This window comes from Macaca thibetana, chromosome 19, assembly GCF_024542745.1.
Source record: "Macaca thibetana thibetana isolate TM-01 chromosome 19, ASM2454274v1, whole genome shotgun sequence".
NCBI classification, from domain to species: Eukaryota; Metazoa; Chordata; class Mammalia; order Primates; family Cercopithecidae; genus Macaca; species Macaca thibetana.
This window is the reverse complement of record NC_065596.1, coordinates 13,316,443-13,332,226: the sequence shown is the minus strand read 5'-3', so window position 1 is coordinate 13,332,226 and position 15,784 is coordinate 13,316,443. Positions and strand designations below refer to the sequence as shown.

Sequence of the window (15,784 nt, the reverse complement as noted above, 5' to 3'; positions counted from 1 at the left end):
GTTCAAGGGATTCTCCTGCCTCAGCCTCCCAAGTAGCTGGGATTACAGGCATGCACCACCACACCCGACAATTTTTTTATATTTTTAGTAGAGGCGGGGCTTCTCCATGTTGGCCAGGCTGGTCTTGAACTCCTGACCCCGTGATCTGCCCGCCTCGGCCTCCCAAAGTGCTGGGATTAGGGGAGTGAGCCACCATGTCTGGCGAACTCATTTTTATAAAACATTGAAGAGTTAGTGTAAAGAATTACTATGTACCCTTCACGCATCTTCCCCATTCTTTCATAACCCCAGGACAATTATGAAAACCAGGAAAATAACATGGACGTAATACTAATAGCAAACCAGAGGCCTTATTTACCAGTCTTGTCAGTTTTCCCACAAGTGGCCTTGTTTTGGTCCAGGATCCCACACTGTCATGTCTGTGTGGCATGCCTGTGGCAGTTCCTCATTTCATCCTTCATCCTTGTCGAGTTTGACGCTGTTGAATCCTGGTCGGAGCTTTGGTAGCCTCTCCTTCAGTTTGGGTTTATCTTACGTGATCACGTGGAGCAACGCCACGCCCTGCTTGATGTGCCTTAGCGGGGAAGGCATGAGATGTTGAGGCCTTGGGCTCTTGGGCAAGGTGCCTGCTGGGTTTCCCACTGTAAACCTAGGAGTTACACTTTCCGTTAATAACTATCTCGTGGGAACGCACTTTGACAGTATGTAAATATCCCATTTATCTTCCTACTTTTCCCAGTCATTTCAGCATCTGTCCTACTCCATTTCTTGTTGCCATAAAGGAATACCTAAGGCTAGGTGGTAAAGAGGTTTAGCCAGGTGTGGTGGCTCACGCCTGCAATCCCAGCACTTTGGGAGGCCGAGGTGGGCGGATCACCTGAGGTCAGGAGACCAGCCTCACCAACATGGTGAAACCCTGTCTCCACCAAAAATCCAAAAAAAAATTAGCCAGGCGTGGTGGCGCATGCCTGTAATCCCAGCTACTCCGGAGGCTGAGGCAGGAAAATCGCTTGAACCTGGGAGGCAGAGGTTGCAGTGAGCAGACATCGCACCATTGCACTCCAGCCTGGGCAACAAGAATGAAACTCTTTCTCAAAAAAAAAAACCCAAAAAAACCAGAGGTTTATTTGGCTCATGATTCTGCTGGCTGGAAGACTGGGCACCTGGTGAGCGCTTCAGGCGGATTCCACTCCTGGTGGAAGGCAGAGGGCAACCAGTGTAGAGATCCCATGGGGAGAGAGGAGGCGAGCGAGGTGGGGGTGCCGGGCTCCTTTTAACAGTAGTTTCCAAGGGAGTTCAGAGAGCAAGAACTCACTCATCCCCCATCCCCAGTATGGTACAGGCCATTCATGAGGGTTCCGCCCCTGTGACCCATTCGCCTACCACCAGGCCCCACCTCCAACACTGGAAATCAGATTTCAGCATGAGGTTTGGAAGCACCAAATACCCAAACTATAGCAGCAAACATCGGATAAGTCTTGCCTGAAAAAATAATTACATGAGAGTTGCTAGATACATGGTTACCTGTTTCTATCCACCCTTCTCTGCAAATTACCTGGAATTCTACTATTAGGAAGAGCTTTCTCTTCTCCCCCATGTGCTTGTTAGGGTAATTCTTATATCATTGTGGACTCACGCAAACAAATATTATTTATTTCGTTGCTTCAGTTTTTTCAGGTTCGGCCTAGGAGAATTCTCCCTGGATGAATTGTGTCCTTTCTATTGATTTAGTCATTTCTTCATATGAGTATGGACCCACGGATTAAATTATTTATTTTCTACTCCAGGCTATGCACCAGTGCTGGGTTTTGTTTTGTGGCTCAAATCCATCCAGCTTTGGCCACTGGGAGCTCTTTAGGTTGGCTCTTCTGTCCTTTGACACGCCCCCAGCATTGGGTGAATTTTGAGGACTTTCTTGCTTTTTGGCACCAAGAGATGCCACAGGCTTACATAGTCCATTTCCCGCCCACTCCCTCGAATCAGCCATTTCTCCACGGAGCCTGGTTTCCCTTCTTACAGAATGGGTTTGGGAACCAAGACCTGGGTCCTGGATGGGCCCGTTGCTTCTGGGGTGTCGTTGCTCCCGGGGCCCTCTCAGTGGTCAGTGCTTGGAGATTTGTGTCCGCGTGCTGATGCTATGTGCACATATCGTCTAAAAGGCCTTCTCTGCCTCTGCATCTGTTTCTGTGTTAAGCTGAACATGAGTTCACGCCACTGTCTGCGGCTCTGAGTGGGGACCACAGGTTCCTTCTCGCACTTGCACCCTGTGCGTGTTCCCAGTCTCAGCGTCCGTGGACAGCAGTTTCAGAGGAGTGAGCCCGTACCTCTGAGAAGCATCTTGAGCCACTAGAACGCAGGCCTTGGGACCAGTTCCTTGTGTCTTCAGGCATCCAGATTGCAGTCAGATTCCATTTACAGGGTGATAGAGGTCAGCTCCTTCCCTCACTTCAGTGAGGTGGTGAGGTGGGTGCTCCTGCAGTCTTTCCACACCACGCCCCACCTGGGCAAGTGTCCACACTGTGGAATGCCAGCTCCTGCAGGCCAGAAGAGGGCCCGCGCCCTGGGGAATGTTTACAACGTATGGGCATCCGACCGTGCCGGCCCTCTCAACTGGGAATTGCTGCCTCCTCCCATGAGCTGCTTGTCCTGCCTCCGTTTGCACTTCTGTCTCCGGAACCTGTCCCCTCAGGCCCCTCCTGACCCTTGTTCCTGGCTCTTCTCCCTCCCACTGCAGATGCTTCTCACATCTCCGGCTTCTCCCTTGGTGCCCTGACTGTCCCCCATCATTCCAGGGAGGTTTCACTGTTCCTAAGTCAGCGGAAGCGCAGGGTCAGGCCCTATGGGCCAGGTCCAGTGGCTCCAAGATGCCATCAGGGACCCAGCCTCCCCCAGGTTTTTGCCCAGTCATTCTTGGGTGACTCCAACCCTCAGGCTCCTTACCTCATGGTTACAAGACGGCTCCACTGCCTCCCTCACCTCATCCAGGTTCCAGGAGAGTGGACAGGGCAAAAGGCAGCGGAAGCGCAAGGCTGCTGAGCCCCTGCTCCCCACGCTCCTTCAGAAACTATCCCCATTGGCTCTGCCGCCTGGTTGGCTGTGGCTTCCAGGGGGGCTGAAGATGGGTTCATGGTGGACACAGCACCTCCCTCCTGGAACTGCTTGGGGGTAAACCAGGAGTAGTCCCTGGAACTCCAGCTTCGAGCCCTGTCTTTACGAACCACCCCGTCTAGACTTTCTGAGTGGCTTCACTCCCCCACTGAAAACTCCCGGCCCCAGTCTTCCTCCCAGAGCCCGCCCCCTTGGGGACTCAGCTTTATCGCCGCCTCCACCCTCTCCTCAGCCTCTAGGCTGTCGGTCCCAGGTGACTCACCCCTCCCCACTGCATTCTGCCTTCCCCCACGTCCTCCCTCATCCCAGTCCTGGTCATCTCACAGGGGAGCAGCCACGTGTTGCCACTCCCTCCCATCCCTGTCCTCCTGCCTGCCACCTGAGCCAGGCCCTGCCTCGCCCCTCACTGTCCTCGTTCTCTCTCACAGTCAGGAACCTTCCATGGCTGGAGGGTGGCAGAAAGACAGTTTGGTGTCTCCCATATCCCCAGGTCTCCACAGCACTGTTGATAGCCTGGCTCTGGGCATGAAGCCTGTGTTCTGCAGCTGCATTTTCCTGGCAGCAGGTGCAGGCTCCCCCAGCCCTGGCAGTGTTGTTTCTGTCCCCCATCACATCTCTGTGTCCCTACTTCTCACTCTAAAAGCCCTTGTCCTCTTTTCCCAGTGGCCTCCCTTGTGCCCTCCGAGGCAGAGCCCTTTACGTCCTCGCCAGTCTCCTTCCCTCCCTCCCTCCACCGCCCTAAACACAGTTTCTCTGCCCACTCTGGGGGCCGTGACCATGTTGGCCTCGCCCTGGCAGCCAGTGGCTGTGGGTTTGCACAGTGAGCCGTTGATGAGAGGCCAGCACTTGACTCTCATTTCCTTGTCCCATCAGAACGCTGTCCAACTGGGCGTACGAGTTTGACAAGTGGGCCCCCTCCGTGGTGAAGGTGTCCTACAAGGTAGGTCACGGCCGCTGAGGTTTCCGCTCTTGCTACGGAGGTGCAGGCAGTGGGCGAGCGGGACATCCACACACACCTCTGCCCAGTGAACCTGGGGAGAATGCTGGGTCTCCCGTCACACGGAGTCTCCAGGACAGCCTGGAACTCCAGTCACATGGGTCCGGGAGTTTGGACTGGGCAGGGACAGAGCAGATTAGCTCAATGGGGAGGAGGCAGGAGTGAGCATGGTGGTCAGCACTCAGAGGCCAGCTCGGGAGCCTGAGATGGGGACCCAGCCACCAGGAATGGGCAGATGGCGGTGCAGGCTGCGCGGTTCCCTCAGGCCCTGGCCACCGCTGGCCCGCATTGCTTCCCCTTCCCTCTGCAGCGCATGTTCTGCATGGGGAGGTCTGGGGACGGGCCAGCGGCCCTGCCAGCCCCTTTCCCCACTCCCCTCTGTGAGGACAAGCTCTCCCACCGTGTCACTGGGCAGCTGCAGGGGGTGCCTGTGCTCCTCCTGCCACCCGGCCCCAAAAGCTGAGCTGCGTATCCTGCTTCCCTTACAGGGATCCCCAGCAGCAAGACGGGCCTTTGTCCCCCAGCTCCGGAGTGGGAAGTTCAACGTCTTGCTGACAACGTACGAGTACATCATCAAAGACAAGCATATCCTCGCCAAGGTAGCGTGTCCCCGGGGGAAACGCCAGGCCACGGGCCTAGTGCTTTGGGGCTGCTGCTGCCTGACCACGATGTTCACACGTGGGTCACGCGCCCGTCCCCTCCAAAGCCCCTGCGAGTAACTTCCCAGAGCCCCACCTGCATGTGGGTGAAGACAGCTGCCCTGTGTAGGGGGAAGGCCCAGGTAGGGGCGTCCTCGGGTTTACCTCCCCAACTGTCTCCAGGCAGGCCCTGAGTCAGGCCCAGAAGCTGGGGCCAACTACACAGCATGAGCTCTGCCTCCTCTCGGGCCTTTTGCCCAGAGAGCCTCAGCACCAAGGCGTCTCCTGACCCACCTACAGGGTCCCCATGGGCCTTGGCCAGACCAGTCTTGTCCTCCTGTCTCTCACTGCTTTGGCTGTCCCTCCCTGGGGCCCTGGCTTCTCACCACAGGCCATGGGCTGAGATTCAGCGTGTGGGGGAGAGCTCGAGGGCCAAAAACCATGACTGCCTGCTGGCCTTGGGCAGCTGGTTTGGGCTGTTCTGTGAGGGTCCTGCTGGCTTGGAAGCCTCTTCTGGGATGAAACTGTGAAAGCAGTCCCAGCATGGCCATCAGTGATGAAAATATGGCCCAGATAGAAAACAGACATAGTCCTCTGCCTCCAAAAACTCATGTTCCTCATTCGAGGAGGGGTCACAGGTAAAGATGTACCTGGTCTCACTCCTAAACATCCAACTGAGTGAGTGTTGAGCAGTAGAATTTTTTGCGGTTTTTTTTTTTTGAGACCAAGTCTCGCTCTGTTGCCCATGCTGGAGTGCAGTGATGTGATCACGGCTCGCTGCAGGCCTAATCTCCTGGCCTCAAGCGATCCTCCCACCTCACCCTCCTGAGTAGTCCCACCAAGCCCAGCTAATTTTTTTTTTTTTTTTTTTTTTTTTTTTTTTGAGACGGAGTCTCGCTCTGTCGCCCAGGCTGGAATGCAGTGGCCGGATCTCAGCTCACTGCAAGCTCCGCCTCCCGGGTTCACGCCATTCTCCTGCCTCAGCCTCCCGAGTAGTTGGGACTACAGGCGCCCGCCACCTCGCCCGGCTAGTTTTTTGTATTTTTTAGTAGAGATGGGGTTTCACCGTATTAGCCAGGATGGTCTCGATCTCCTGACCTCGTGATCCGCCCGTCTCGGCCTCCCAAAGTGCTGGGATTACAGGCTTGAGCCACCGCACGCGGCCAAGCCCAGCTAATTTTTTTAAATTTATTTTTTATGGAGATGGGGTCTTGCTGTTCTGCTGATCTCAAACTCCTGACCTCAAGGAGTCCTCTCACCTTGGCCTCACAAAGCACTGGGCAACTGTGGCTGGCCTAACAGTGGAGTTCTTGACCCAGGGATGGGGGGGATGGAGGAGCTGTTTATGGGTTGCCCCGCCTCTCAGTGCATGGCTGGAGTGACGATACTGGGGCTGTGGACTGGGTGCTTTCTTTCCTTTTTTTTTTTTTTTTTTTTTTTTTTTTTTTGAGACGGAGTCTCACTCTGTTGCCCGGGCTGGAGTGCAGTGGCCAGATCTCAGCTCACTGCAAGCTCCGCCTCCCGGGTTCACGCCATTCTCCTGCCTCAGCCTCCCGAGTAGCTGGGACTACAGGCGCCCGCCACCTCGCCCGGCTAGTTTTTTGTATTTTTTTTTAGTAGAGACGGGGTTTCACCATGTTAGCCAGGATGGTCTCGATCTCCTGACCTCGTGATCCGCCCGTCTCAGCCTCCCAAAGTGCTGGGATTACAGGCTTGAGCCACCGCGCCCGGCTCCTTTTTTTTTTTTTGAGACAGAGTCTCACAGCTGTCACCCAGGCTGGAGTGCAGTGGAGCGATCTCAGCTCACTGCAACAGCCTCTGCCTCTTGGGTTCAAGTGATTCTCCTGCCTCAGCCTTCCGAGGACTGGGTGTTTTTTCCCTGAGCCAACACGGGAGGAAACTGAGGCCCAGGGAGTTGGGTATCCTGCGTGCAGGCTCTTGCCTCAGGTCTGTGCTTCAGGTGCTTCCTCTGTGGCTGACTCTGTAGAAAGCCAGGTCGTGTGCAGGCCCAGGAACCAGGCTCTGAAACCCCATGCTCCCCTGCCAGTGACTCGGGTGACATAATCACCCCACAGTGGGAGTGCTCTTTGAGTGCGGCCACTGCGCCCCCTCCCGACCTGCATGGCCCTGTATGTAGTGGCGCGGCCCCTACCCCATGGGGCACACGTTCTGAATCATAGGCTGCTCATTAGAAATGTACCCATCACCAACCCAGTTCCCCTGAGACCCTCCACACCAGCGGGACAGACTCCCCAGTCAGCAAGATGTATCTTCTGTCAGAATGTGCTGGGCATTTTTCTGTGCTGTAGATTGATATGTGTGATTTTGCGGGGAAGCCAGATTACTTTTTTGCAATTCGCTTTGCTCACCTGACAATAGTCATGGGGTCACGGGCCTGTCTCTACCTGAGGCTTGCGAGAGGCTACCTTGTGTGGCTCCAACTCGGTGAGTCGGCCCTGGGGCAGGACATCAGGACTGTGCTCTCCACCCAGCTGCGCTCTTCCACCTGGAGCCTTCCTGGCTCCTGGGCACAGAGTGGGAGATTCTCCCCCTGTGCTGGGCCACCTGCTGCCCCCGCCCCTGATTGCCCACTCTGTGCCGGCAGATCCGTTGGAAGTACATGATTGTGGACGAAGGTCACCGCATGAAGAACCACCACTGCAAGCTGACGCAGGTGCTCAACACGCACTACGTGGCGCCCCGCCGCCTGCTGCTGACAGGCACACCACTGCAGAACAAGCTTCCCGAGCTCTGGGCGCTGCTCAACTTCCTGCTGCCCACCATCTTCAAGAGCTGCAGCACCTTCGAGCAGTGGTTCAACGCACCCTTCGCCATGACTGGGGAAAAGGTGGGTTTGTCCAGTTGTGCCCATGCTGACGGTTCCAGGTGTGGCTGGTTCTGCTGGCTGGAGCGTGTCCAGCGCCTGCTACAGCTGGCTAGGCCTGTGCTGGGTGCCTGGCGAGATTCCGCATCTGCATGGAGCCAGGGGAGCCCTGGAACCCAAGGCTGGGGCAGCCATAAGGGCCCCTGGGGAGCAGGGCAGAGGTCATGATGGTGAATCTCGGAATGCTCGGGGCATCTCTGACTCTATGCTCCAGGTGTAGAAGGATGGTGAGGAAGATGGCCCTGAGGCAGCTGTGGAACCGCAAGTGTGTGGAGAGCACCGCTAGAGTCTGCAGCGTGCTGTAGGCCCCTTTAGGTGCCTTCAGAACTCACCCTCAGGGCAGTGGGAAGGAAGCTTGGAAGATTCCAGTTAACGAGGCCGCATGGTCCGGTTCTGTCTTATGTTGTTTTCGAAAAGCGCAGTGGCCAGTGTGTCTCAGTGTCTGGGTGACAACATCAGCCAGGCTGTGGCATGGCGGCATCATCATGGATGAGTAGCCCCACACCAGCACTGGTCCCTGAGCCTAGAGCCCCCCTTGCTGTTGGAGGTTGAAACTGTGGGACGGGCTGTGTTTCTTTCTGAGGGGTTTAGCCAGATGCTGAAGTGTGGGCAGAACTACAGAGGTTACCTCGAAGTGCCCTGCCCACCCCCTTCTTCCCACCTTAGACAGGTCCAGGGCAGCTGGGGCCTTCCTGGTGTCGTCCGTGAGTTTCCTGCCCTCTCGGCTGCTGGTCAAGGCTGTGACTCTTTTGACAGAGAAACTGAGGCATTCCCCAAAGCCTCATGATAAAGGGATCCCCAATTTTTAGATTCCCAGGCCCCCCACACCAAGAGCCAGGATCTGATGCCGTAGTTTCGGCACTTTCTGAGCCGAGCAAAAGCTCTGCCAAAGGATTGCTTGGGAAGCAATAGAAGAAAAGTTCTGGCTTCATCTTATTTTCCTTTAACTTTTTAATTAAATCATTTTAAAAGTTAGTTCTTAGTAGAGGAGTAGGCGCCGTGGGAGGTCAGGGTTTCTTTCACCTAGTTCCACCCAGGCTGAATGAGAGCCCTCCCTGAGAATCACTCTGTGTAAGCCCCACGTGGTCAGGCTGGCCCCTGCAGCGCTGCTGGCGTGAGCTTGGTGTGTGGTGGGTCTGTGGGCACTCCAGTCTGTGTTACTCGTGGAGAGCAGCATGCCCGCTGCCGGGGTCTTTCTGGTGAGGCACAGGGAGCAGGGTGAGACGCTTCCCAACTGGATGGGGTGGGCCGATGGTCCACACAGAGGTTTGTGCTCTGGGTACTGCGGCTCCATGTCCCAGGAATTACACGGAGGGAACCAGATCCTTACAGTTTCCTAAAGAAGAGGGTGCCCTGCTGGGCCCCCAGAAAGCATAAAGCGGTCTGAAAAGCCACATGCCAAGGGCAGAGTCACCCCAGGGGACCCCATCCCCCCTGTCTCCACATCTGCACCTTCTAGTGAGACCTCCGTTGCCCTCCTTTGGAGGTAATGCTTGCTTCTCGTGTCTTGGGGGGTCCAGGTGGACCTGAATGAGGAGGAAACCATTCTCATCATCCGGCGTCTCCACAAAGTGCTGCGGCCCTTCTTGCTCCGACGACTCAAGAAGGAAGTCGAGGCCCAGTTGCCTGAAAAGGTGACGGAGTTTTGACGGGAGCCACTGGTGAAGCAGCCTCATGTGGGGGCTTTCCCCAGGGCTGGGCGTACTCAGGGTCTCTCCCCACAGTCCCGGGCCTGCCCTGGTCAATCCAGCTTGGGGGCGGCGATGACGCCACTGGGTCTGTCACGCTCTATGCTGCTGTTCTGCCGTAGGGATTAAAAAGCACTCATAGACTCACATAGCTCACAATAGGTTAGAGCACAAAATCCCACTTCCTGTCGGGGGCCAGGTGCCTGTGCAGGCTCTCCTGGCCACATCAGGAGGGGCCGTGGGCTTGGGGTCGCCCCCTGGCCCCCAGTCATGGCTCTGGGTTTTCAAGGCCTGCAGCAGCCACACCCCCAGACCCAGTTCCCACAGCAAGACCCGCAAACTCGGGGTCCCCAGCCACAGTTGCCCCTCTTGCTCTTTGTTTCCTGGCTGGCTGTGGAGAGGCCCCCAGGAGATGGCTGAGGGGCCCTTTCTGGCCCAGTATCCCCCGGGTATCTCTGTGTGCTACTTCCTCTCTTTGCGCAGGTCTCCCCTCTTCTCTCCAGCTGTGTGGGACTCCTCACCCACACCCCAGTGTGCCCTGGTCAGAGCTCATATGACAGGGCCGGGGAGGTCAGAGCTCGGTTTGGGTGGTGGGAGTCGGGCCTCAAGCCACCTTGGGCCCTCGTGAGCTTCGTGTGCCCCCTGCAGGTGGAGTATGTCATCAAGTGCGACATGTCTGCGCTGCAGCGAGTGCTCTACCGCCACATGCAGGCCAAGGGCGTGCTGCTGACTGACGGCTCCGAGAAGGACAAGAAGGTGGGCCCCGGAGTCCCCCAGCTGCATTCCCCACTGGGTGTCAAAGGCGGGCAGTGTGGCAGGCAGGGCAGAGCACGCTCTGACCATCGGGTCATGATCTGGTCCTGATCCCCAGGGCGTCTGGCCAGCCCTGGTTATGATGGCTGGTGGCTTGTGTCAGGACACACTGACTCAGTTGCCAGTGGCTTCCCCTTTGCTTATGAAACAATGACTCCTTCTGCAATTGGCAGCCTGGGCCCAGCACTAACCCTAGCAGGGTTAGAGTGTTCTAGAATGCCCCCCTTCTCTCTCTTATTAAGTGAAAGGGAGGGAGCGGGCTGTCTCCTTCAGGGGCTGCTCTTGAGAATCCCGGGCCCCAGGACCCACCTGCCTGGCTCTGCTCAGCAGGAGTGAAATTGTCCTCCCAGAGAATACACCAGACCCCTTGACTCTGACCCCAAGGCCTTGACTTCGGCCTGGCTTCCCCCAGACGTTGTGTCTGTGCCCCTCCTCCCCTGAGCTGAACAGCAGTGTGTTCCCTAGTCCATTCCCAGCCCAGAGCACGCACCCCCCGCCCCTGCCCCCACCTCCTTCCTCATCCTGGAGCCCAGGGAGCCTCCTGAGTCATGGCTCACCCAGCTGAGACCCTCTAGGGAATCCCACAGTAACAGTGCCCAGAACAAAGGTGGCATCACAAAGCGTCGGGGACTCTGCCTCAGCCCTTTGCCAGTCTTGTTTCTGTCCCGTCGTGCTGGCCCTGTCCCCGCCATCAGTCCTCTGCTGTACCAGGCAGTCGTGTGTTTCCCAGGGCTTGTTGGGGGCCTCCAGGCCTCCAGCCTGCCATCTCCTCCCAATTGCTGTGCCTAAAGCCACTCCTCCCCACTAGAGTATCCCCACGGCCCTTCTCCCAGCAGCCACCCATCCACCAAGCCCACCCCACCCCGCCCCAGGAGGGCAAGACCCCATTTGGGACCCTCTCATCTGCCTCCCAGGGCAAAGGCGGCACCAAGACCCTGATGAACACCATCATGCAGCTGCGGAAGATCTGCAACCACCCCTACATGTTCCAGCACATCGAGGTGAGCCCGCCGCGGCCCGGACGGCTCAGGGCCTGCCGTCCACTGAGCTCTTAGGCAGAGCTGGCTTGCTTCTCCTCGACAACTCTTTAAAAATAGATTCGAATATTTTCATTAGGTAATGCTGGTACATCTGTTCCTTGTTTGATCTTCACTTCTCCAGTGCTTACGGAAAGAACCCCGGCAGTTAGGGCGCAACATGCAATAGGAATACAGGGCCCTGAAAGCTTACCCTCAGAGAACAGGAGCGTTTGGAGACGTCTCTGGGGGACGTGTCCCCCCGCCAAGGGGGCCCTGCTACATCTCTTTGGCACGCTGACTTGTCTCACGTTGCGGGGCGTCAAGAGTCATCACCCTCTTCAGTGAAGTGTGGGGGAGTCAGAACCCTTTTGGGTCATGGTGCCTTTGAGAATCTGGGTTCTTCTTAGAAGCATGCGTATGTTCGTGTTTCTTGGTGTAAAGTGTTGGGGTCATTGGAGACCCCCTGATGCCCACCAGGAGAGCCCCTGGGGCTGTCTCAGCACCCTGAGCATGGCTGTGGCCCCATGACGTCCTCGTGCACTTGGTGTGAAGAGTGCTGTATGGGATGTCCTTTCCTTCGTTGGAGGAGTGTGAGGGAAAAGATGTCAGTGGACTAAGAAGGATGGTTTTGGCATCTGTGTCTGGTCTCAGAGCTGCCGTGGGCCTACAGTGCAGGGGCTTTGTCCTCTGAGCACCAGAGGTGTGTGCGGACCGCAGGGGTGCCCGGTGGCCCGCACCTGCCTGTCACTGACGCCTCTCTCTTTGCCTTGCAGGAGTCCTTTTCCGAGCACTTGGGGTTCACCGGCGGCATTGTCCAAGGGTGAGAAGCTTCCCAACTGGATGGGGTGGGCAGGTGGTCCATGCAGAGGTTTTCTGTCATTTTGTTGCCTTTATTGCTGCTGTTATGTTTGTTCAATTTCAAAGGCAGAAAATTAGAAAATACAGAAAAATCCAAAACAAAGAATACAAATTTTTTTTTTTTTTTTTTGAGATGGAGTTTTGCTCTTGTTGCCCAGGCTAGAGTGCAGTGACGCAATCTTGGCTCACTGCAACCTCTGCTTCCTGGGTTCAAACAATTCTTCTGCCTCAGCCTCCCGAGTAGCTGGGATTACCGGCGCCTGTCACTGCCCAGCTAATTTTTTGTATTTTTAGTAGAGACGGAGTTTTACCATGTGAACCAGGCTAATCTTGAACTCCTGACCTCAAGTGATCCACCCACCTTGGCCTCCCAAAGTGCTGGGATTATGGGCGTGAGCCACTGCACCCGGCCCCATAATACATATCTTTAGTGCTCGGAGAGCTGACCATTATTAACCCCAAGAGACAGGATTCCTGAGGCAGGATTCCTGGCTTACAGATCCCACTCTGCCGCCTCCAAGCTCTGTGACTCTAGACAGCTTTCTTTTTTTTTTTTTGAGACGGAGTCTTGCTCTGTAGCCCGGGCTGGAGTGCAGTGGCCGGATCTCAGCTCACTGCAAGCTCTGCCTCCCGGGTTCACGCCATTCTCCTGCCTCAGCCTCCGGAGTAGCTGGGACTACAGGCGCCCGCCACCTCGCCCGGCTAGTTTTTTGTATTTTTAGTAGAGACGGGGTTTCACAGTGTTAGCCAGGATGGTCTCGATCTCCTGACCTCGTGATCCGCCCGTCTCGGCCTCCCAAAGTGCTGGGATTACAGGCTTGAGCCACCGCGCCCGGCCTAGACAGCTTTCTTAACCTCTCTGAGCCTAAACTCTGTTCACTAGTATAGAGGCACTCTTTATACTATGTGGGTGTTTTGTATAGCACCCTTTGTAAGGTGCAGCTCCGACTCTTTTACGCCCCTAATGGATGTGGATGTTGTGTCTAGATTTTCACCATTGCAAAGAACCTTGCTAAAAGCATTCTTCCAGCTAAAGCCTCCATTCAGTTCCCCTGGGGTATTAAGCCATTTGCAAGACGAGAGGCACCTAATGAAAACATGACGAATTCTTTTTGATGTGTTTTTTTATACTGAGTTATGGAACAGGGTCCTATACACCTGGCTTCAAGGTCTAGAGGCCTGGCTTGGTCATGTGGTCAGCCATATCACATTGTACCCCTGCCAGCCTCAGTGTCCACATCTACCACACTCGGGGTGTTGGCTAAAGGGAACGTGAGAAGCCGAGGTGGCCCTTCCTCCTGGGCCTGGCAGACCATGGGTGTCTCCAATGTGGCATTTGCTCTTGGGGCTTCTTTATCAGGCAAGGAGACAAGGTCCAGCTTCCCGGAGCACCCCTGTTCCACCCCCATGTTGTCCCGGCCACATGACCCACAGCACCTCCTTTCATCATCATGAGTGTCTGGGTTAGACGAGAAATACATGTGCCACCCTGGTAATGTGCCTTCCAGCGAGGGTGGCCGGGCTTATTTCAGTTGGGGGAAACGGCTTTGCCGAAGCTTTGGGTGATGTCTGCTTAGGAAGCATGTCTGTGCCCTTGAACCCGACGCCCGGCCTGGAGGCGGGCGATGCACCTCCTGCCTTACCTGCCCGCAGGCTTCCGGGTTTAACATCCTGCGCCTTCTCTCCTGTCTCCTCCACACTCCAGGCTGGACCTGTACCGAGCCTCGGGTAAATTCGAGCTTCTTGATAGAATTCTTCCCAAACTCCGAGCAACCAACCACAAAGTGCTGCTGTTCTGCCAAATGACCTCCCTCATGACCATCATGGAAGATTACTTTGCATATCGTGGCTTTAAATACCTCAGGCTTGATGGTGAGTTCATATGAGCCAGTGAGGCGTTTGTTACAGAGTTTTGTCGTTGCAGCTGCCACAGAAGCTTGTCACTGGGATTCCCTCCCGTGAGGCAGGGTAAGGCCCAGGCGCTCTGGGTCCAGTGGCCAGAGTGGGCCTAGGCACAGGCTGAGCGTCTTGGGCACTCAGCACTGGGATGGGCCCTGGATTGGATGCCGGGTGTCCTGACTCCTGGGCTGACAGTCTTTCCACAGCACTGCTGGGTACACTGGGGAAGGGGTGCCCTGTGCACCTTTAGCTGGAAGTGCCAGAATTCCATCCCATGTGGACACAGGGAAGAAAGCACCGATTGGCTTACATAGCGCTAACCCCTGGAGGTTAAACATGCTTCAGGTACAGCTGGATCCAGGCATGCAGGCGATGTTGGAGAGACTCTTCTCCAGCTCTTGACTCTGCCTTCTTCCATCTTGGCTTCCCTTCTACCTGCTCAGTGTCCCCAACAAAAGCAGGTCCCAGGCTGGCTCTCATTTGGCTGCTGTGAGCCACATGCCCATTGCTGGGCCATTTGTAGCAGCCCAGTGGCTGCCACCTTGCCACAGGTCAGGCCTGGAGCTGGAATCAGACTCTGTGACGAGCACAGAGGGAGGGAAGCAAGCACTTCCAGGCAGGAGCAGCCGCTGCCGGAGAGAGGCCTTCAGCCCAACCGCCCGCCCTGTGGTCCCTGATGGGAGAGGTCGCCGTGTGTGTTTTTGTGCCCACCTGCCCCAGCACACGGAAGCTCAGGGAGGAGAGGCTGTGAGACGCCGACAGGGCACGTGAGACATGTTGTCTGTCAGTCCCAGTGGGTCAGGGAGGCCCTGGAGTGAGTTCTCCGTGAGATTTACTAGAACGGGGCTTACGAGAAACACGAGCGTGAGCTGCTGGGACAGACACAGCTCAGCCAGTTCATTGTTCCCCACCTGGGCCGACCTGCCCAGGTGCCAGCCGGAATGTGCTCTCTGTATCCCTCCAGCCACAGGTCCTCCCCGGGGTTCTGTCCAGGATCACTCTACAGACACGAGTCTTACAGGGGTCTCCCCAGCTTGCCTTAATCCTTAGGGGCTTCCCACTGCTTTGAGACTGAAAACCAAAACCCTTCAGGGTCCGCGTGGCCGGGCCACCCCCCACCCTTTGCTCTCCTTTGGTCTGTCCAGCGGCTTCTCCCGTCCTTGAGAGGGCCAAGGGTTCCTGAGGACCGTCCCATCTGTGTCGCATCCCTGACTCCCCCAGGAGAGAGCCCAGTTCCCACCCATCCCAGTGCCTTTGTGGCTACTCCATAAGGACAAGGACTTTGGTCAGTTCAACTACAGATGTGTCCTCTGCATGTGATGTGGTCACAGCCACAGGGATAGAGAATCTGTTGAGAGTGGAGGAAGGGTAGGAGCTCAGTGAAGTCTCCTGAGACTGCAACTCCCATGAGTGGGCTGGCATCTGGGAGCCGGGTAGCCCCTCACCTCAGCCCCTCCTCCGAGCTGGGGTACCAGGGGCACATCGAGCCTGCGAGAGGGCGGGACAGCAGGCGGGTGGCCAGGCTACTACGGGCTTCCACACTGCCTGGGCACATGTAGGCTGGTGGCAGGAAATGGCTGGTTTTTATTTCATCACCAAAATGACTTCAGTGTTCCAAGGGCACCTCCGTGTGAACTCCCAGCAGCCCAAGGAGTGTAGACGTTGCCTTAATGCCCACAACACTGAGGGCATCCTTGGTTGTCACCCAGGAGGACCTGCACTGGCTCCTGGACTTGGGTTTTCTGGGGCATGGGGACACCGATCCTGCCAGAAAGGATACGAGCCCCGTTTATAAGGTCCCCATGCTCTTACCTGTAGAAGATTATCTTTGTGAACCACAAAACCTTTTGAGACAGGGCTGAGGGCAGGTGCACCCACAG

General features: G+C 56.3%; 1 protein-coding gene across 11 annotated transcripts in view; it reads left to right on the top strand.

The window, feature by feature from the left end:
- SMARCA4 (SWI/SNF related, matrix associated, actin dependent regulator of chromatin, subfamily a, member 4) overlaps positions 1–15,784 on the top strand; it is a 102,827-nt gene that overhangs the window by 54,989 nt on the left and 32,054 nt on the right. For all 11 annotated transcript variants that reach the window (XM_050770003.1, XM_050770013.1, XM_050770011.1 and 8 more), the window contains exons 17-24: positions 3,982–4,048; positions 4,594–4,704; positions 7,349–7,591; positions 9,148–9,261; positions 9,964–10,071; positions 11,043–11,129; positions 11,921–11,967; positions 13,711–13,877. In XM_050770003.1, coding sequence (XP_050625960.1) covers positions 3,982–4,048; positions 4,594–4,704; positions 7,349–7,591; positions 9,148–9,261; positions 9,964–10,071; positions 11,043–11,129; positions 11,921–11,967; positions 13,711–13,877 — 944 coding nt within the window. The remainder of the gene's footprint in view (positions 1–3,981; positions 4,049–4,593; positions 4,705–7,348; positions 7,592–9,147; positions 9,262–9,963; positions 10,072–11,042; positions 11,130–11,920; positions 11,968–13,710; positions 13,878–15,784) is intronic.